The sequence below is a fragment of the Bacillus rossius genome, chromosome 14, assembly GCF_032445375.1.
Source record: "Bacillus rossius redtenbacheri isolate Brsri chromosome 14, Brsri_v3, whole genome shotgun sequence".
Taxonomy (NCBI): Eukaryota; Metazoa; Arthropoda; class Insecta; order Phasmatodea; family Bacillidae; genus Bacillus; species Bacillus rossius.
Window position 1 is genome coordinate 41,324,265 of NC_086341.1, and position 22,667 is coordinate 41,346,931.

Consider the following 22,667-nt stretch of genomic DNA (forward strand, 5'->3'; position numbering starts at 1 on the left):
GTTTAGGTATACAATTTTCTAGAGCTGGACGAACCTCAGTTCTCTGGTTTCGAACCAAACTGAATCGAACCATAGCAAAAAAATTTTGAACCAAACCTCATACAGAAATAATTGTTTTGAATTAAAATGAACCGACCACCAACATTTCGGTCTTTAACTGAATGGTGAGAAAGAAAGGTTCTCCAGCCATATGTAAAATTAAAACATTATAAGGCTTAGCTTTATTAAAACATTATATAGCTTAGCTTTATTAAAACATTGCAAAACATTTTATAAGTAAAGTTTATGCAATAAATAATGAAGGAAAGAAAACAGTTTAGAGAAAATCATTTTGCATTTAATTTTTTTATATGTATATATATGTATACTTTTAATTCATGAAGAAGTTCCATCTAAATTTCAAAAAGACTATCTTCCTTTTTCAGTGTACACTAACCTTCATTAAAAAAAAATATAAGATTATAAAGATGACGAACATTCAGCATAAGGCCACATAACATATTTTTGTGGTAGACATAACCTAACATTTTTAAAAAGTAAAACTTTTTAATAGGACATTAAAAAAAAGTCGAATGTGAATTAAGTTACCTATCTACATTACAAAACCCGCTGACTGCAGTTGCTGTTTTCTTGGAAGAATGCTGCTCGTCAGAAGAAACTTTAGACATTTTTTTGGGGTGGTTCTGGGTCATCTGGGTCGTCATTATCTTTTCTCCATTTGAAAAACTTAAACGACGTAAGCCTGCTCATCGCAAATCACCTCAAGAACAAAAATATTGTAAACGTAACGTAAGTCAGTGTGGTTATAAAAATTTGCGTCGTAAAAAAGAAAACACGAGAAATAATGATGGCTGCCGCGACTACGCTAGTCAACTTTAGTACCGTACTGTAAAATTTACTGGACCAGTACTTTTAATACACAAGATTAAATTAATATTTTCAGTACCTGACTGCTATAACCAAAAAGGCCAAAGAAAATAAATACATTCCAGTAATTTAAAATACGTAATTTACGTAATCATTTCCTACCGCATTTGTCTTGTGTTAACTTGATCACGTTAGTTTTGCCGAAATACGAGAGTTCTCGTACATGAGCTTTAGTTTAACGTATGGGGTACGCAATCTTTGGTGATTTTACAACACTTCTCGTACACGCACTATAGTTAAAGGTATAATATACAATACCTTTGGCATTTGTACAATAGTTTATATTACGTAGTACGAGAAATGCATACAAAATTCTCTAAAGTAAACAAAAAACAAAGCGCGCCTCTATGAAAAAATGCTATGAGAGTTATGCGACGATTAATCATTTTTTTATTATTATTTTGTCTGCGCTTGAAACTGTTGAGGCGACGATTATGCGATAAAAGTCGGAATATTACAAGTAATGGAATTTTGTTGTGCTGTTTTGTGAACGGTCTCAAATGGGGGTTAGAAAATTATAAAAACGTAATTTTTTTTTAAACGAACGTTCGGTTTTTCGAATATATTTTAAGGGGTTTCGAACCGAACGTAAGGGTTCGGTTCGGTTCGGTTCAAAATTTTCAAACTTCGCCCAGCACTACAATTTTCAATTACTACCTAAAACTCTTAAAAACCCACCTCAAATCCCACCTCGAATCCCACCTCGAATCCCACCTCGGATCCTACGAATCCTCGAATCCATAGGATTCGGTATATTCGACGAATCCAAGATTCGAAAATCCCATCCCTACTAAAAACTCTTTACAATTTTAAAAACATAGTAAGAAATGGAAAAAGGGGCACCTAGCGCCCGGAGAAACCACAGATCATGGGTGAATTAAAAGTAAAACTAATCCCACCATGCCCCTGGGGCCCATTGTTCTTCCTGATCAGATCTTTCCTACTAGGGTCCTGCTACGCTTTCCTAGCGCTGCAACCGATAGCCTGGTGTGGTTTCGCTAGGCAAGTATTAGATCTTATTTTTCTTCCCGCCTCGGAGCCACGAACGCGACCAGTATAACAGTGTCCGTCTTCGTGACAGAGAGCGCTTTTCTCAGCGTCCTCCCAGGGCGGCCCACTTTCCAGAGCTCGGCTTAGGTTAGCAGCTTCCAGGTGCTTTTATTACAATATTAATATAATGTTTTCTTTAACTACACAAGGGCAGTAATATGGTGAATAGCGATAAAAGGGAAATAACAGTGAATATGAGTTTTTTATTTAAAAAATTAAAATAATATGTTTCAAGTTTTAAGTAAAAATTTGAATTTAGTTTCGATTTTTAGTTTTTTGAAAGTTAATAACCACAATTTATAGCTGACTCTATACAGATATACTTAAAGGTGTACAGAGAATCATCATAAGTAAACATACAAGTGTACAGATTTTGGGATTTTAACATTGCATTATGTTTTTTGATTCATAAATATTGCATTTTTTATTTTTAGCTTTTTTTTTAACTTTCATCAGTGTATGTAGAATTCTTTTATGTACACATTTTAAGTACAGTAGAATCCCGCTGATGCGACCCCTCACGGTTTCCGGAAAACGGACTTATAAACGGAATGGTCGCAATAGAGAATTCGGGGTGTCACCGCATCGTCAGATACATCGTGTGAATGCCGCTCGGGCAGTGTCTAGCCGAGCTCGGCGCATCCACTATCGCACGAAAAGCCGTCTCAGCTCTCATGATATCTTTCCCGCCCCTCCCTTTATCCAACTAACATTTCAACACATTCCCTCCCTTTTCAACCTTCTGCGTGAGAAACTGTCAGCATCCTCCTCCCATCCCACACCGCGTGCGACAAAAGCCAGGTTGTATAGTCCATTATCGGTAAAATAAACATTTTTATGGGCTTATACGACTGTCCTTCCCCATTAATAAATACTTTATAAGTTTTTATGATACAATTTGTTTATCAGTCACACAGCAGTTTCTACTGAAAAATCACTAATACCTAAAATTTTATTGAGTAGAAAAGTTTAGCGGGGCCGTAAATATATTTATTTTACTGCATAGTTACTTTTCCGTCTTCATTCCTACATGTTTTTTTTTTTTCTTTATTTTTACGCTGTGAAGGGCCGTGGAAAAGATAATTGCTTGAGCTGTCAAAATAAGCATCGCTTACGGCAAGGGCGGGAGCGCATCCTGTCGGTCTGTCGCTGTGATTATCTACTCAAAAACATGTCACAGCATTTCAGGATAGCATTGTTCTTATATCTTTCGTTTATAGCCGAATGTTTTCTACCTGATCCACACAAGTTCCTTCGCCGCGTTTTGAAAGAAAATAACCACCAGCCGGCTAGCATAGCCGAACTCGCGTGACGCGAGTTCTCTTAGCGCGAGTATTTATCGGAACCCATTTTTCGGGGTATGCAAGTCTGAGGTGTATAGCATAATTCCACGCAATTTTTTTTGTTTAGCTGCGCATGTGCGAAGTCAGCGATGTTATAGAAAAATAGCCGAGAACCAAACACCTGGCGACGTCACATCACACTAACCAGTCGCAAGACAAAGGCACGGGACCGGGACGGCAATAGACGCACGCGTAGATGCTATCAGGTGATGCGCGCAGTTTTGGTATTGGCTAGCGTGGACAGTTTAGAGGGGTGGTATCTATTTTTAGCCGTCTTTTGTATGCCTGCCTGCTTACAGTACAGCGCTCACCAAGATAAAGTGAACACATAGCGCCCAACAAAGTGTAACAGACAGACTTGTTTTTCAGCCGATTTTACTCAAATTTTCGACTTTCTCTGCTCAAATTTTTCACGGTTTCTCAAAAAACGGTCGTATAAACGGAATGGACGCATCAGAGGGGGGTCGCATCGGCAGGATTCTACGATTCATAAATATTTCATTTTTTAGTTTTAGCTTTTTGTTTAACTTTCATCAGTGTATGTAGAATTCTCTTATGTACACATTTTAGAATTCTTTTATGTACACATTTTAAGTATCTTACCATGTAATTTTGAAGCATTTGATCAATTTAATTGTGCGCTTGATATATGTATACTTATTATTAGCGTACATGTGATTTAATTTTTAAGGATGACAATAAAAGTTCACTATTTTTAATGACCAAACCACTTTTTTATAACACTATAACATCTTGGCTCTAAATTATTTCCAGTTTTTATGTCTGAGAATTACTAACTAAACGTGAAATTGTCTAAAAACATATATTCATACCTTTTTTGATCACTGCACCCAACTATAGTTTGCTGTAATCTGAGGCGCACTGCATTAAAATTATTGTGCTATTCCTTTTACTCATCAGTGGTTTCACATATATTTTATTGGGTTTTAAATTTTATAATTTTTTTATGATCTGTACTAATACAGACTAATAAATTATCGATAATGGTTGTATCAATAATTAGCATGAAAAAATTCACAAAAGTTTTTATGTAATCATAATCATCGTCATCATCATCATCATCACCATCATCACCATCATCATCAACATCATCATCATCAACGCAACAACAAAAACAACACAACAAAAACAAAAAGACAACAAAACAACAACAACAACAACAACAAAACAACAACAACAACAACAACAAACAAATTGCTTCCAGTCTGCGGCCAGGTCAGCAAAGTCCACCCCCTGTGACTCCACTTTTCCTCTTCCTTCACTACATTCCAGTCTTTTCCCCTCACCTGCAATCCTTCAACTATCTGCCCTTCCCACCTCCTCCTTCTAGGACTTCCTCGAGGACTTCTTACTGGGTACTTTCTAGGCAACTTCCCTTTTCCTATTCTCTGGACACGGCCATACCATTTCATCGTTGCTTTTCCACTGACCTCATTTAAGTCCCATACTCATGCCTTTTTACTCGAACCATCTCATTACAGATCCTGTCTCGCCTTGTAATTTACCAACATACCGTATTTAACTGCATAATGTCAGCAGTAATGTGGCTACATTTTTGACCAAAAAAAATGGGGTGCGGACGTTATGAGGTGAAGTCCGAAAATAAATTTTTTTTCCTCAAAATTTTACATGTTTTGTGTAGAGTAAAAAAATTATTCTCTCATAATTAGTTTACTAGTACCCTGATTACACGTATGCTCACGGTTCCGCGGATTGCATTAGTAAAATCGCTGCTTCGTAAAATTGGCACCCTTCCCTCGGCCCAGTTGAAAAATATTAACGGCGGCACACTACTTCGCAGAGCGCTGGTGACTGGCGACCTTCCGCAGCGGACGTGAGAAATGTGACAGGTGTCGAGATAATTGGGTGCCGACGATTAGTGGAAGACACCACTCATTTTTTTTTTTTCTTCTCTCACTTGTCCGCGCATCTGCGCGTGGGATGTGTACTGGCTTGTGCTATATATAGTCCATCCCCTTGCAACTCGCGTGACGTCGCAGGCAGCTGCGCAGTGGAGTGCGAGTTGTTTCTGAGTCCGGAAGGGTTTCACCACGCTACAAAACCCTCTCAGCGACCGCTCCGGAGAAATGAACAACTCAAGGTCAAAGCATTGTTGAGACAGCGTCGGTAAATTTCCATCCCGTTACTGTGCCTTTCAGGGGTGGCCGAGGTTGCTTTGTGTCTGGTGCGGACTTTATGCGGATTTTAAAAAATTCAATTTCAAGTATTTGAAAAGAAATGTGCGGACATTATGCGATGGCGGACATTACACGATTAAATACGGTACTCCTCATAAACTTCATTCCACTTGCTCTAATCCTCCCTCTGCTCCGTAAGTTGCCATGGGCACGTGGTAGGTATTGTAAAACACTTGTTTGCATGTCAATGGCGCCTCCCTGTTCCACGCCAGCAGCGAGGGAGGCAAGGCAGGGTGGTGTGCTCGCAGGGCAAGGAGAGTGCGGAGCGCTGCCTGTCTGCTGGCGGGCAGTTGTCGCTGGGGAGCCAGCAGCTGCAGGTGCTGCCCGCTCTGCCCCGGCAGGAGATCCAGGACCGCGCGCACGGCCGCAAGGAGGCGACGCGGAACCACGACAGCCGCAACCTCTACCTCGTCAAGGAGGGAGGTGCGTCGCCCCAGTCGCTCTTGTCCCCGGAGGTCGCATTCGGCTAAAAATAAAGTCACTGAAATGTGTTGCTCTTGATTGAAGCTTAATGACATTTCACATAATTATATATAATTTTACCAGTAAATAGAAAGGCTTGTTTGGCTTGGTTTATCGTTAATGTAAGAAGTGAAGCCGTGCACAAATGTCGTTAATGTAAGAAGTGAAGACGTGCACAAATGTCGTTGTGTAAACAGAAAGGCTGGTTTGGCTTGGTTTATCGTTAACGTGAAGAAGTGGAGACATGCACAGATGTCCGATGAACGCGATGAGCTCCGTGCTGAGGCGGCGGAGACGGTGTTGCAGTGGTGCTGGCGGGCAGCGCGGCCGCGGCGGGCGTGTCGGCGGCCGACATGGCGCGGCGCCTGCAGCTGGAGCAGTGGAAGACCCAGATGCTGCGCAACCTCAACATGTTCGTGTCGCGCACACGCCTGGTCGCGCACAACCTTCCCTCCTCCTGGGACGACGCGGGGCTGCGCGGGCTGTTCTCGCAGCACGCCCCGCCGGGGGCCGTCATCAAGGAGGTGCGCGACAGCAGCGCGCACAGGGTTTAGTTTGGGCTTTGAATATACATACTGTATAGAAGTTGCCAGCCCAGGTTGAAATTTCTAATACGGTTTCGAGGTAGTCGGTTAATTCACCGCCGCCAATCGCCACCATCTCTAGGGCATCGACTTGTGGTGGTCCCTGGCGGACAAGTGTCGAACTCTTCAAACTCCCCTTCCCCACCCTCCCTCAAACACGCGTTGTCCTCCACCCACCCTCTGCCCCAACTCTCATCCCTACAGCTTTGTGACACACAAACTCCCATTGAACGACCTTGAGCTGCAGTGAATGTTGGGGGGGAGCGGGGGGGGGGGGGTTGCGGGGGAATGACAGCGGGCGACAGTGCTGTGCTCTAACGTGCAAATAACAACCCAAGACGATACAGGATGTTACGGCAGCGCCCTGCAGCGGCGAAGTTCCCAAGCTGCTCATCATACGCTCCTGAAAAACGTAGAGTAAATCCTATCCACTCGCGACTTCTATACAGTATATATATATTCAAAGGTTTGGGTGTGTGCTTGCATGCGTGTTCGTGAGGTTTGTGTGTGTGTTTGTGTGTGGGTGTGGGTGAGCATGGGGGAGGAGGGATGGGTTAATAGAACCTCTTCGCTTGATTGATGTTTGCTTTCAATTTCTTGCCTTATGTTGGTGGGAATGATAGATATGTTTTAGGTTTTCACAAGGGGGGGGGGGGGGGTGGAGATATGTCTCCTCCCTTCCCCTCTCCTCTCGTATGCTACTGATGGAGGAGTCTGCAAATTTTTTGTGTCGCCTGGAACTGAGTTCAGTATTCAAACATTTGATTTAAGTCCAGCCGAGAGCAAACGTGATTATTTTCTACTTGAGTAGAACTTTAGAAGTTATGGTTTTCTTTAGTTTCTATAACGTTTTAAAATGGATTATGCCAAGGGGCAAAATTAAAAAAAAAAGTATGTAAAAACTTAATACCAGGAACAGAATAAATCTTGTCGGCATCTAGGTTTAATACTGTGTTTGTCACCTTTTTTTTAAGACTGTAGTAAACATTTTGGTTGTCCAGCAGAATGGGGGCTACTTGGAAATAGGTAAAAAAAGAAAACTGTATTTATTTAATCCAGCTATCCTTTCTGGACCTGTTTTCCCACTTTTGTTTCCATGCTATAAGTCAGTATTTTCTTGTGTCATTTATATAACAAGTAATGTCTGGTTACGTGTGGACATAATATTGTTTACAAAAGACTAAATTTTATTCAAATAAATTCGCGTGTTTCGTATTGTATGTTAGTTAACACAAATTTCATTAAAATTGTAGTACAAACGTTGTGCTTTGTGCAGAGATGTGTCTGGTGCTTTGTATCAGAAACTTGAAAAAATTCATGTTTATAGTTTAGCGCATGTACTGAGCGGTAGCGAAGAGGCGTGCGCTGGTTTGTTTGCAGGCGCGGGTGATGAGAGACTTGCGCGACGTGGACGCGCAGGGCGTCGGCAGATCCAAGGAGTACGGCTTTGTGACGTTCGAAAGCCACGAGGCAGCTCTGCAAGCGCTGAGGAGCATCAACAACAACCCCAGGATATTCACCGCGGCCAAGGTGGGCCACGCCTTTCTTTGTGCGTTTTACCGCCACGCACAGCTGTCCGAATGTAATGTTGAGTTGTACTTGCAATGATCCATCTCGTCCGTCAACGAGCCGAGCGATTCACAGTGGTCCTAATGTCCGTCATTAAATTTTTCCACTTTGATGCGGCCAGCTAACAATTAAGACTTAAATATTTGAGATAATTTCTCTTGTAAAGGTTTACAAGTCCGACAATAATATACGCTAAACACTTATAAATGATTTAGCCTACTCTAAAAATTTTTTAAAAATATATTTTCGAGTTAATGCATTTTTGATTACTTCTGTGTCGCAGCCATTTTTTGTTTTAAAAATATCAAACATGTCCACACTGTAGAAAGTCAGGAAAAATCTTGGTAACGTCATGGAAATTCCCCAGTGGTAGCAACTTGAAAGGAAAACGTCATGCTCTGGTCTGCCATCATCTAGGTTCAGAAAGCATTAATTTCTTTCAGACAGCATTTTAGTTTAGTACGCAGTTTAAAACGGCATATGCAGGTTCTTTTTAAATTTTGAATATTTGTTATCTAATATTAGTTAAATATAAAAGAGAATATAGAATGTGGATATGTAACTATGTAGATATCTACAGGGGTGGGAAATAATAGATTTGATAATTTTTTATTAAATCTGCAAAATAGGCAAATTATTTTATAAAAAAACGTTTGGATGGAAAATTTGAAATTTCGGTCAAGAGAAAGTCAGGAAAATTATGTTTTTTTTTTTAATTTCATTTATAATTTTGATTTTTGTGATTACATTATTTGTTGAGTTTACTACTATGTCATATTATATTTATTCTTAAGTATACTTATGTTGTTTTATTCTTATTGCGGATTCCCTCTGAGACGTGGCCCTTGTGCGCGCCGTGTGTTGCAGAGGCCGATAGTGTCGTTCTCCATCGAGAACAAGGCCATCCTGAACCTGCGGCAGCGGCGGCTGGCCAAGAGCCGCGACAGGAACCCTCTGGCGGCCGGGCGGGAGCGTCCCGGGCCTGAGCGCGCGCCCCGCCAGGGGGGGCCGGAGACGGAGGCCGAGGCCGAGGCGTTCGCGGGCGTGGCCGCGCAGCCGGGCCGGGTGAAGATGCGGTCCCGCTTCAACCTCAGGACGCAGGCGGCCGTGCACGGGGAGACCCTGCGGCGCGAGAAGCGGCGGCGCAAGGACGAGCGGCGGGCCGCGCAGGCGAGGCAGGCGAGCCGCAAGGCTCCCGCCGCGCTCCCGGTGAGCCTCGTCGTCTGCCGTGACGTTCGCGGGCCTTCACCGCACTTGTCCGGAGTAGCTCGGCTTCTGGCTTCTTCTTGGCGAATAATTCACCGACGTTTCGGTCGACATTGCAGTTGCCATCATCAGGGAGCAGTTACCTGCTGGTGCCACGTTTGTTTCTCATACAAATCTACTGTTTCATCCCGAGCCTGATGAAATTTTGCAAACCGGTACTTCGAAACAAGACTGATGATTTTGAAATTACTCTTTCTCACCCCTTAAATAAAAATTCAATTTGGCACAATATAATGTTGGTAATAAGAGAAAAATTACTTCCTGCATCTAATTTTTAAAAAAAAAAAGATGGTCACTGTCTACTTAAGATTTAAAAAAAAAATTTTTTTTAAGTGTAATTTTGTTTTATAACACCACTTATATCTTTATTAATAAATATGATTTGTAAAAAAAAATAAATAAACGATAATACGGAAATATCCTGTTTTAAAAACAAAATTAGACCAGAAGTAAAACCTGCTTCAGTCAAACTTCTCTGAAACGACCCCTCACGGTTCCCAGGAATAGGGTTGTAATAGAGGGGGGGGTCGTACTAGATGTTTTCAGAAATTCTCAGTTGATTTCAACCCCCTCCCCCCCCCCCCTCCTTCCCAAACCGCTAATGGCTAAGAAACCAGCTGTACAATGGCAGGATGCTGTCACTCACAATGCTAGACGGTCGCCCTACAGGCCACCTCTAAAGAAAATATGTCAAAATTCAGTTTATTTTTACTGGTTAGTTTACATGTACGTTTTCTGCTTGCCACAGTTAAATACACTAGAACCCCGATGTCACGAACCCCGGATTTAATGAAGCAGTGATTTTACAAATACATTCTCGGGAACCGTCAAAAAATTGGACATTTTGACCAAAATGTGAAAATCAGAAAAAAATAAATAAAAATTAATGAAAGATCATTAAAATCTGTTAATTTTAACACACAGCGTTTTTTTGTGTCGTCTTTAATACTTCCAATAATGTTCATGTAAGAATAACAAAAAAATAATGGGACATTTCCTTTAAAAATATGGCAGCGGTAGGTTCTGCAACACGAGTGGGCGCACACGAAGCTCGCCCGGCTGGCTGGCGGCAACGGCTTCATGACGTATAAGTAGAGAAGATGAAAAATAGCATTTAAAAAGCTACTTTATAGCATTTTTTTTTTTGTTATATAGCATTTATAATTATTATTTTTAAATCCTGTAGTGTGTGATGTTCAAAAAATGCTTTTTAAAAATATAGGAATATAATATAACAATACTGACTTGTAATTACATATAGCAATAAATTAATAAAGAATTAAATCAAAATACAAATAACAAATACAGCTACATGGGACAATCAATCATACAAATTTTTGTTTCTGACCACTAGTAACACAACATACTGTAGCAGAGAAATTTGACACACTAAAAAAATTACACATCATGTTAATGATAATTCATGAAGCATAAGCTCACTCCTCCCTCCCCTCGGTAACATTCTTCAAGGCTTGCTCATCCCTCCCAGACACACAAACCATCTAGTGTCCTCCCTTATAACACCCCAACTTCGCTTCCTTTGAAAAACCTTCAGTGAGAAAATGCTTGTTTCACCCTCCCTTCACCCATAAAATTGGGCTATTATGAATGGTGTACTAAAGCCGTGAGGGAGGGGTCAAAATATGTCACTTTTCACACAAAGTTCGAGTTCAGTCATCTTTGGCAAGGAATTTACAAGCTTTCAAACTTAAATATAAATGTATTTTAATAGCAAGGGTCCTATGAAAAGGAATATACCGAATAAAATCAAGCTGCTGTCACCAAACAAAGCATAAAACGGCCCAATGCATGGTCGCTTCATTGCTCGCGCGAGATAAATGCGGGCGAGACAGACGGCAGCCAGTGTTTCCTGTGTGGGGAATAAGTGGCGTAGTTTTTTTTTTTTTTTTTTTTTTTTTTTTTTTTTTTTTTTTTTGCTGGGTGAAGCGACCTTTTTCTATCAACCCACAGGAAAAGATCATTGCTTGAGCTGTCAAAATAAACATCGCTGCGGCAGTTAAAACAAGTCGAGGCGGGCGTGCATCCAGTCGGTCGCTGTGTATTGTCAACCGATAGTAATCAAAATCAAGAGAAATCCAGCAGGTAGCTTTGCCTTAACTGCGTACCACACTAGACACTCGCAAAAAGCTAAACGTAAACACGTTGCCACAAAAACCTTTATCTGCACCCTGCCGGCAAAAGGACGTGGAATGGGGGTTGTCAAGCTCTGACAGCGGTCGACAGGAAGTGGTATCTATTTTTAGATATGCGCTGCCTACGGCAGTACAGCACTCGGCAGTACAGCACTCGGCAAGAGAAACGCAGTAACACGCTACTCACCACAAGAAACTTATTTTCTGTCCGATTTTCTTCGGATTTTCGGCAATTTTTTCACGGTTCCTCGAAATCGGGTTGTAATAGAAAGGTGGTCGCAATAAATGGGGTTGCAACAAAAAGGTTTTACTGTATTTTGTGTCTAAACATTGTCTTATATGGAGGGATTTCAGGAAATTGCAGGAAACTGAAATCAGGTTTGGCTGAGCTGGGATCTAAGGAATGTGAGGAGTCCAGGGCTTTGCTGCTGTACCGCCTCGCTAGTTGGAGAAGATTGGCGCAAATTCTATGTTGCTTTCTACCAGTAGCTTGTGTTTGAAAGTTGACTATCAAATTATAATTTTTTTAGTCACCCATCTGTGTATTACAGTATGGGCTATAAACATCTGCAATTGAAATTACAACATGCTTTAGAATTTAAAAATACAGTTGGGTGCCTGCTAAAGCCAGTAACGAGGGCAGTCACACTGTCGCTTGTCTTCAAGGGATAGAGATAAAGAAAACTGAAAAGGCCATGACAACCGTTATTTTTCGATTACAATCAGGGCTAGATTTTAAGGAATATTTTAACCTGCCCAATGGACAGGTGTAATCGAAAATTTGCCTGTCCGCCATCCAATTTGCCTGTCCGCTGTTTTACCCAAATAAAAAAAATTTCAAAGTCGCTGAAAAAGTGAGGAAAAAGGATTTTTGCTATATTTTGCACCTATTTTTATCACACACTTAACATCCTTATTTAATCATCATTTTCAGACGAGTCACTGCACGAATTACTTGGCTGATTCTGTCTTGAACATCTTCGATAAGGAGGCTGAAAGGGTCAACGTTTTCTCTGAACATTATGATATCAGAGATTTATTGCTGGTGCTGGATCAAACTCACTTTCAGAAGGTGACTGTATTTGAACACGCATGAGGGCAGACAGTGTATCATCATTTAGACAGTTTCGCCAGTCTGTCTTTATAGACTTCTGATCCAGATGATTTTGAATGCGTTTCACAGACTTTGCAAAACATTTGTTTTGTTTCTGTGTCGTAACGAACCAAAGAAACTCGGAACACCAAGACGTTAAAAAGGTACGGGACCGGGCGATTTTGTCATATTTAACATTATATTCTGACTTGTCCTCGTCCGTTTTTCTTTTCTTTTCTGGTGGTTTTTAAGCACCAGTAATGAATTTCCACATTGTGTAACGCAGTTAATTAAATACTTAAACAATCGCCGTAACAAGATAAACTGTAAAAGATTACAGTGTCCTCTGTAAACAAGTAATGTTTATTTTTTGATGCAACAGTTGACAGGCGAATTTTCAAGCAGTCTCAGTCACTGCGGCCACTGTCACCTGCATCTGGAGTACGCCGTGAAATGTTAACCACGCGAAAACGCTTTTCTGTTAACAAACTATATTAAAGTAGAGCAAGTAATTAGTAAAGTCGCGATTTATAAAGACAATAAATTTAAAAAATTATATTTTGAAAGTAAACAACGGTAAATTACGTAATTGTTGGCTGCACTGCAACGAAATTAATATTAAAACATGGCAACAAAAACATACATAATCGGTGTGAGACGTTTTGCATCTCTAGCATACGAATACGACTATGTTATGTGAATCATGACGTGAACGTAAGATTTTAAGAATTATGATTCAGAAGATTTCAGCACGGTTTGTACAAAACCTATTTTTTTTCCCGCGGTATACAATAGCCAGAGTCGTCCGTCACAAAAGCGCAGCTATTATTGTTTATTTATAGATATTGTCAAAGATGTTTTATTTGCGGTCGCGGTCGCATAAATGTTATTAATCACCTCTGCTGCATTAGTGCGTGCGAATAACCTCGGCGTCACAAGTTGCACCTGTCCACCGGACAGTTGCCTTTTTTATTTTGCCTGCCCGGACGAGATTTTACCTGTCCCGGGCAGGCGGACAGGCGCTAAAATCGAGCCCTGATTACAATTAATTGTAGTTTGTTATTGAAGATTTAGCCCCATTAAGGTATAGTATTAAAACGTTATAGAATGCCCTAAGTTGACAGTGATTGGCTGCGATAAAAGGATTCCCTGTAAAATTGTTGGGGGGACAGAGTTTAATTTATTTCAAAAATGACAACTGTAAAACTAGGTATTATCAATAGTTACTTTTTTTACAGTCTCAGAACATCTTTTGTTACGTCCACTCTGCCTGTAAAAAGGCTAAGTTTTAGTAATGAAGTAAAAGTGGTTTTTGATTACCTAAAAATACAAATTAGTTTTGACGTGAATATGTCTTTAAAATTTCTTCTATAGTGGGAGGCAATTCAAAAAACCAATGATAACAAAATCGGGGGATAGAGTTTGGTGTTGCAGCTACATACTGTATTTACTCGCATATAGGTCGCTATCGCATATACGTCGCACCCATAATTTGAGGTCTTGAATTTGGTATTTAAGATTCCCCCCATATAGGTCGCACCGGTAATTTAATGACGCGAACGGCCGGCGCGCCGTTCCTAAAAGTGTTAACGGGTACTGTAAAACTCCGCTGCTACAAGAGCTGATAATAGCGTGATAAATTGTTGTAACAACAAGTACTCGTAATAACCGAATATAGAAAATAGAAGTCAAGTTAGATTCCTGACTTCTTAAAAAGTCTTAATTGTAGACTATAACTCGAAAACAGTGCTTTGTATTGAAAAAATGTACAGAATAAAAGTTGTAGTAAATTTAATTTTGAATAAAAAAGGCCTGTTATGATTTTTTATATCTACAGCGGTTTGCGTTTTAAACGTGCGATTGGTCTGACGTGTGAGGAATTTCCCGACACAGATAATTGAGGCTGGGGAAACCATTGCTTCTCCCCTTCCCTTTTTATACTTGTTTGCCATCCAATGCAACATCGCCCTTTGTTTACCTTTTTTTTTTTTTTGGCGCTAAGTGAATTCGCGTCATGCAAGTTCAGCTATGCTAGCCGGCTGGTTGTTATTTTCGTTCAAAACGTGGCATAGGAACTTGTGTGGATCAGGTAGAAAACATTCGGCTCTAAACGAAAGATATAACAACAATGCTATCCTAAAATGCTGTGACATGTTTTTGGAGTAGATAATCACAGCGACAGACCGACAGGATGCGCTCCCGCCCTTGCTGTCAGCGATGTTTATTTTGACAGCTCAAGTAATTATCTTTTCCACGACCCTTCACAGCGTAAAAAAAAAAAATAATAGAAAAAAAACCACGTTAGAATGCAGATGGAAAAGTAACTATGCAGTAAAATGAATATATTTACGGCCCTGCTAAATTTTTATATTCAATAAAATTCGAGGTATTAGTAATTTTTCAGCAGAAACTGCTGTGTGACTAATAAAAAAATTGTATCATAATAACTTAAACTTATAAAGTATTTATTAACGGCGAAGCACAGTCGTATAAGCCCATAAAAATATTTATTTGACCGAGAATGGACTATACAACCTGGCTTTTGCCGCACGCAGTGTGGGAGGGGAGGAGGATGCTGACAGTTTCTCATGCAGAAGGTATAAATAAGGGAGAGAATGTGTTGAAATGTTAGTTGGAAAAGGGGGGGGGAGGAGGGTGTTTTTACATGGTTTTTGGCTCTGGTAGGGATGAGCCTTGAAGAATTAGTAGGGAATGGGAGAGGTAAGCATCGCGTCACGTATGACGTCAAGCCGCCGCCGCCAGCCTGGCCGGATGAGTTTCTTATGCTCTTGCAGAAGCTACCACAGCGGCTTTTCGTGCGGGCGGGTAAGATAACATGACAGCTGAGACGGCTTTTCGTGCGATAGTGGACGCGCCGAGCTCGGCTAGTCACTGACCCCAGCTCTCGCCAAGATAAGCGTGAACACATAGCGCCCAACAAAGTGTAACAGACTTGTTTTTCAGCAGATTTTACTCAAATTTTCTACTTTCTCTGCTCAAATTTTTCACGGTTTCTCAAAAAATGGTCGTATAAACGGAATGGACGCATCAGAATGGGGTCGCATCGGCGGGATTCTACTGTATTGCAAAAAAAATTCCTCAAAAATTTTATAAATTTTTTCTTCACATATAGGTCGCACTTCATTTTTCCCCCATCAAATCTGGTAAAATTGCCGGGACCTAAATGCGAGTAAATACGGTATATCATCTCCATCCAAAATTTAATTACGCCTCTGGACAACCACAGGATCAAAGAATTCGTTACGCTGAGTGAGGACTGTGACGCATCATGCACGGTGGAGGGGGAAGCGCCGCCATTTTGAGGTAATTTCGCTGCAATTCGAGATTTCCGTTTAGTACAACTTTTGACTCTGAGAAGCTATGACGTTCGTTTACAATCGTCAGCTCTCGTCAAAATCTATCGATTGCATATATAAAACATTAGTGTGAAATAGTTGCAGTGAATATATAGTGTTAAATAAAAAATAGTGTATTTTATATTTTGTATAGAACATATTACCTGTTACGTACACGTATTCCCGTACAACACACGGCCACTCCCCATTTTTTTTTAAAATTTCTATTTATTCGGTTTCAGCCTTCCGCGCATGTTACACGTGCTAATTCATCGAGTTTGTTGTTGCAGGTCAGACAGAAGAAGGGGAAGTTGAAAGGTGAGCAGAAAGCGGAGGAAGTGTTCAACCAGCTCGTGGAGAAGTATAAGCGCAACCTGTCGAGTGCGTCTGTGATGAAGAAGTGGTACGAGTGAGCATGCCAGTCGGGCTCTGTGTGACTCACTGAGGAAGACTCGAGTGTTTGGCGTCCAGTTGAGGGAGAAACAGTACAACCCCGATTGTCCGCAATCAAGAGGAGCAGGGCTGCGGATAATCCGCAGGTTTATGTACATCTGCTGCATCAGCTTAATAAAGAATATAAGCTTACACTGTTTTAATGTTTCATTGTAATCTTAGTGGTTTCTTATGGAAATGTAGAAATTTTTTTTTGGTGTAAAATAGTTTTTTAATATATTATTTCTTCCCAAAAAAATTATATTTTTGAAGTGTGTATACGATGTCTCTCATTGCCAAAGGTACCAGACCAGGTTGTGAAATCATCAAGCATGCTTGTGATTGCATTCAGCAAATTATTGGGCTAAAGTTCTAAACACTGTTAATATTGTTGAGAAAACTGTGAAATTATTAATTTGAACCGTACCTACCTGATATTTTGTTACATCGATGTTGAACAATTTTTTAAATCGAATGGTTATATCTACTAAGCTGTGTGTTTTGTTTCACCACAAAAGTCTCCCATTGTTATGATTCAACCTAAAGATGATCTTAATTATTTACTATTCTAAGACAGGGTGATAGGGGGCTCAAGACTAACAATGAAAGGCAATTCAATATAGAGACTTGATTTAATGTCACGTACTATTATAGAGTTAGCGGTCACCAAATTAGACAATTATCGGGGAGCCTCGCTACCACACCTCGGCAGGTTCCTTACCCACGCTGTGCTGGGTCGCGCTCGCGGCAGGAATTCGACGACGGACTGCGGCGGCCGAGGACACGGCGCTCCGTGGTTCCGGCGTCACGACTTCAGCCGTCCAGTCGCCGGTGACCGGAAGAAGCCCCTTCTCGACGGTGGCTGTCGTTTTTATTCTTCCGTCCGCGTCCGTGTTGATGTTCCGTGTTGTCCTCTTTTCTCTCGCAGCGGCGGTCGGCCCTCGGCGACTCGCGTCGCTGTTTCGCTGGCGGTGTTGAAACTGCTGACACCTCGTGTTTGACTCAGGGCGAGCCTCGAAGCCGCTTGCCAGAGTGCTCAGAGCGAGTCATAACACTCTCCCCCTGGTTGGATTAAGAGGCTGTCCTCAGCCTAGTTCAAGAGGACACTGGAACTGCATCTTGGAGCGGGAACGTAGGTGTCTTGATGCATCGGCCGCGGACCCGATCTTCCTGTAGGTGCCTTCACGCTCGGAGCGCCGCGTGTCCTTTCTTCTCTCGCGGTCGGTTACGCGGATCGACTCGCATTCCTGACGTGGTGTGACAGCGAGACTTTCTATAGTTGTTATAACATTTCTATTTAGTATTCTGAGGGTACCGATTTGTGATTACATTGATTTTTTTTTTTTTTTTTACAACCGATATAACATAACAAAACACAAATTAATATAATCAACGTGTTAACAACTTGATACATGTTAGTTGTATTATAAATATATCAATACAATTCATATGAACATACTCTGACTATATGTGTGGTAACCAGATTTTTTTTTTTTTTTTTTTTTGTAATTTTACTCTATCATGGATTTATTTATTTATCCAATGTTACATTCACAGCAACACTCAAAGTGAGTCGAAACGTTGTGCACGACATACAAGACAACTACTACATACAAAATATATAAAATAAGGTGAAATAAATTATAAATACAAAAACAAAATTAAGACAAACTTATAACAAAATATACAAATTACAATACAAACCGCTTTGGACAACAAAAATATACAGACACATTGATAAAGGAAGGAAAAATAATTATATCATCTAAAAGAAACATATCTTTGACACAAAAGGAATATAAAATTAAGTTTTGTATGGAGACATAAAAACAATTTCCATATAATTATGTTCTTATTTTATATATATACATACATATCATTTTCTTTCGTATATCTAATTAATAACATTTCCCTACTATCTATAGCATATGTCATCCTCCTGTATTATAAGCTGTAAGTTATAATTTATTGTATTAACTATTACTAATATCATAATTTATTTTATTAAACTACTCCTCATATCCGAAATCTCAGTAAGTTATTGACATGGACACTTATCTACAATATTTATACCATTATTTTATTGTACAAAAACGGGTCGACCCTTAACTCTTGTCCACTGTAGCGCTACATAACGTGAACTCCCGGGAGTGAAAATTGGTACCATGGCGAGGGAATTTTATAGGATAAGGATTTATTAACTATTTTACTATTTTACCTCACCTATATAGGTGCTTTTTTCTTCATATATACTTGTACCTTGGCTGCTGGTTGGAACGGGTTTGCGGCCGTCTTGTTGTATCCTTATACTTACCTACTCTTTTATATATATATATATATATATATATATATTTCCCAATACACACACGCTTAAGTACGAAGGCTAGGCATATTGTTACTGACGACACTGACTGCAAACATGCTGAGTATGACTAGATGCCAAATTCCCTGAAAGAACTCCATGATTGGCTCCTCCCCCTGTAATAAAACACATGCCATAAGGTTCATACATACTCTACTATGCTATATCAGTATCCTATATATTTGTCTTGCCTTACTGTCACATTGTTATCGTTATTCTTATTACTAGGCCGAGCATTATCACTCTGATAACAGCACGAATTGTCGGTTTATGTATGCTCGCTTTAAATGACGTGTTGACACTGTGTCGTTGATCATTTTATTACCTTTCTTCATTCTCAACACTACTGTCGCTGGCCCCAACACCTTGACAACCTGGAAAGGACCTATGTATTTAAATGATAGCGACTTATGCCGAGCTTTACGTCTAAGCCAAACGGAATCACCTTCCTTGTATGTATTGACTTTAAATTTCTTATTAAAATTGGTTTCCTGTGTTTTTTGACTGTGCATGATATTTATTTTTGCCTGCTCTCTATCACTACGCAAGTGTTTTTCCCAATCTACCGGCCGACGTGGAAATTTCCCAAGCACAGCGTGTGATGGTTGCATGGCCTCAACCCCGTGTACAAGGAAAAAGGGTGTGTATTTACTGCTGGAATTTACTGTCGTGTTATAATTAAAAATTATGTATTGGAGATATTCATCCCATCCGCGGGGGTCTTCAGCTGCCCATATTGTCAGCTGTTCTCCAATTACACAGTTAATAGATTCCACCAATCCATTACAACAGGGATTGAAACTTGTTGTCTGGAGCTTCTTGATCTGCAGTTTTTGTAAAAGTTTTGTTACTAACTCGTTATTAAATGACGTTCCTCTGTCCGTCAGCAGCCTGTCTGGACATCCAAAACGTAGAATAACGTCCTTGATAAATTCTGCACAAGTCTCGGCGTCGATTCTTGGTACTGCCTTAGCAACTACAAATCTTGACGCATATTCTGTCATAACAAGAATATACTTGTTCCCATTCCTGGTACAAGTAAGTGGACCTTTGGCATCCAGTGCCCACTGTTTAAATATTGGTAGCGGTTCAATTGGTTGCAACTGACCCGATGGTTTTTCACGCCCTTGTTTAGCTCTTTGACAAATTTCACATGATTTGACATAATTTTGTACGTCCTTACTCATTGTATCCCAATAATATGCCTGGCGTATTTTTGCAATTGTCTTAAATATGCCGAAATGGCTGCCTCCTAAAAGTGCATCATGGTGGGCTTGTATAATTTCCCGTTGAAAATTTTTAGGGACTAATGTCAGTTGAATTTCTCCTCCCGGTGTATTTAATTTATAATATATTTCCCCATTATTTTTCATTCCATAACGCCGAGCTAATTTGATGTATTTTCCCTCCGCATGTTCCGGGTCTGTAAGGGCTACTTTTAATTTTTGAATATGAGGGTCTTCACTATATTCTCCTTGGAAGGGTGATGTGTTTACAATGTCGTTCACTGAAAATAGTAAATCTTCATCTCGTTCAATACCTATATCGTACCTGGAGTTCAACACTACTGTTTCGAATACTTGTTTATTATGTTTGTTATGTTTGAGCAGCACTATTGTGTGAGTAGGCATTTTAGTTTCGAATGTTTTCTCTTGACCTGTTTCTATATCAATTATCTTAATATTTATCTGATAAATTTCCACGGCTGCGTGTAATATAGGCTCACTTAATACCTCGTCCTTACTCATGTTTATTAGTAGAATTTTTTCTTTGTTCAATATAGGGCTACCCAGGTTTTCGTAAAATGTTTTGTAATCACTCCAGTTTTTGTGGATGTGTTTAGCAATGGTTGTTTGTATTTCACTTTCCTTATTTTCTTCCGGAAATATTGCGTCAGCAAGAGAGTGAAAAATTGAATTACCTCGAGCGTGACATGCTCTTACTATATATTCCTTGTTTCCTACGCGCTTATTTATGTATTGCTCATCTGTCGTCGGCACACGTGATAGAGCGTCTGGAATTTTATTGTTCGCACCTTTCACTATTTTTGCTTCGAAGTCGAACTCAGCAACTGATGTGGCAAATTTTTGTATTCGCGTATTGTGTTCCGCCATGCTTCTTAAGTATCTCAAGCTAGCATGGTCTGTCTCAATAATTAAATGTTTGCCATATAAATATTGCTTAAACAGATGGCAGAAATATTTTATGGCGCCTAATTCTCGTTCTGTTGTTGACCAACGAGTTTCATTGGATGTCAGTTTCCTTGATGCGTAAGCTATAATGTGACGGTTTCCGCGTTCATCCTTTTGCATTAAGGTTGCACCTATTGCCGTTTGTGATGCGTCACATGCTAAAATTGTTTCTCGGTTTTCAACAAATTTTTCTAGTAGTGGTACTTCCGAGACTGCCTGTTTTAACTGTTGGAAAGCAGTTTGCTGTTTTACCCCCCAATGGAGGTTCGTTTGTTTTTTTGTAAGCTCTATTAATGGTTCTGCCACTGTTGCGTAGTTTTTTATGTATCTCCTTAAGTATGAAGTCATGCCCAGAAATGACCGTAACTGCTTAATGTTTTTTGGTTGAGTCATACGGTTTATGGCTTCCACCTTGTCTGTATCTGGTTTTATTCCATTCGGTGTTATACAATGTCCCAATATTTTTATTTCATCCTGTGCAAATTTGCACTTTGCAGGGTTGACTTTTACGTGAAACTGCCGTAACCTGTTAAATACATCCTGTAAATTTTGTAGATGTTCCTCGAATGAGTCTCCCATAACAAAAATGTCGTCTGCGTATGCTATCACAGAGTGCCACCTCAGTGGTCCTAATAAAATATCAATAAATTCTTGAAAATAACCTGGTGAGTTTGAAAGTCCCATTGGCATTCTATTGTAGTGGTATAACCCTATTTTGTCAATAGTGAAAGCTAACTTATGTCTGTCTTCCTTCCTTACGGGTATAGCGTAAAATCCTGAAAATAGGTCCAGTGATGTTATGTATCGCGAGTTCTGTAACGTCTGTAATATATCGTCCGTTCGTGGTGAAGGATATGACTTTCTCTTGACGTAGTTATTTAAGAGACGAAAGTCTGTTAAGAAGCGTATTCCTCCGTTCTTCTTCTGTATCACCAGTGATGGTGCTGCGTACGCACTGTCCGACCTCTCGATAATTCCGGCTGCCTCCATTTGCTGCACCTGTGCCATCAAAGCTTCTCTAACTTTTGGCGCGATTCTGTATGGTCTTGTGTGGATCGGTTTGTCTGTTGTCAGTTCGATTTTTATGTGATAATTTTTAGTTTCTGTGATATCTTGTATTTTAAATGCAAAGCGATCTTCGTTTTCTTTAATAAGTCGTCGTAACTTTGCTTGTTCCTGCTGAGATAACTTTTTATTTATTCCTTCATATGGTGACTTCGCTTGTTCGTCCTGCATTTCCTCTACTTTACGAGTACATTCTTGAATCGAACCTGCATATGTTTGGAAGTTTTCATTTATCATTTCTATTTGAATCATTTTCTGGGATTTTGCTGTTTCCATGACAATTATACCTTCTTTCATAAATGGGACCACGTTGTAATTTTGTAGAAAGTCACACCCAAGTATTATATCTAAACTTAAATGTTCGATTACCAGGAATGTATGTGTGTATGAATATCCTTGTATACTAAATTTTAATTTCACCTGGTGTGTCGGAGTCGGGAGTGATTCTGTGGCTCCCACAAGTGTGATTTTTTCCTTCAATGGTTCTAGTGGTTGGTTGGTGATGATAGTAGACGCAATGCAACTGCGCGTACTTCCTGTGTCTATTAACGCAATTCTAGTGGCCTCTCCTATCTTGACAGCGACCTTTTTCTA

General features: G+C 40.1%; 1 protein-coding gene across 1 annotated transcript in view; it reads left to right on the plus strand.

Moving 5' to 3' along the window:
• Positions 1-16,607, plus strand: part of LOC134538813 (RNA-binding protein 28) — a 39,539-nt gene extending 22,932 nt beyond the window's left edge. The window contains exons 8-12 of the mRNA XM_063380315.1: positions 5,788-5,962; positions 6,308-6,525; positions 7,966-8,115; positions 9,022-9,363; positions 16,313-16,607. Of these exons, the coding sequence (XP_063236385.1) occupies positions 5,788-5,962; positions 6,308-6,525; positions 7,966-8,115; positions 9,022-9,363; positions 16,313-16,435 (1,008 nt within the window). The 3' untranslated portion in view covers positions 16,436-16,607. The remainder of the gene's footprint in view (positions 1-5,787; positions 5,963-6,307; positions 6,526-7,965; positions 8,116-9,021; positions 9,364-16,312) is intronic.
• The last annotated feature ends 6,060 nt before the right edge of the window (positions 16,608-22,667 follow it).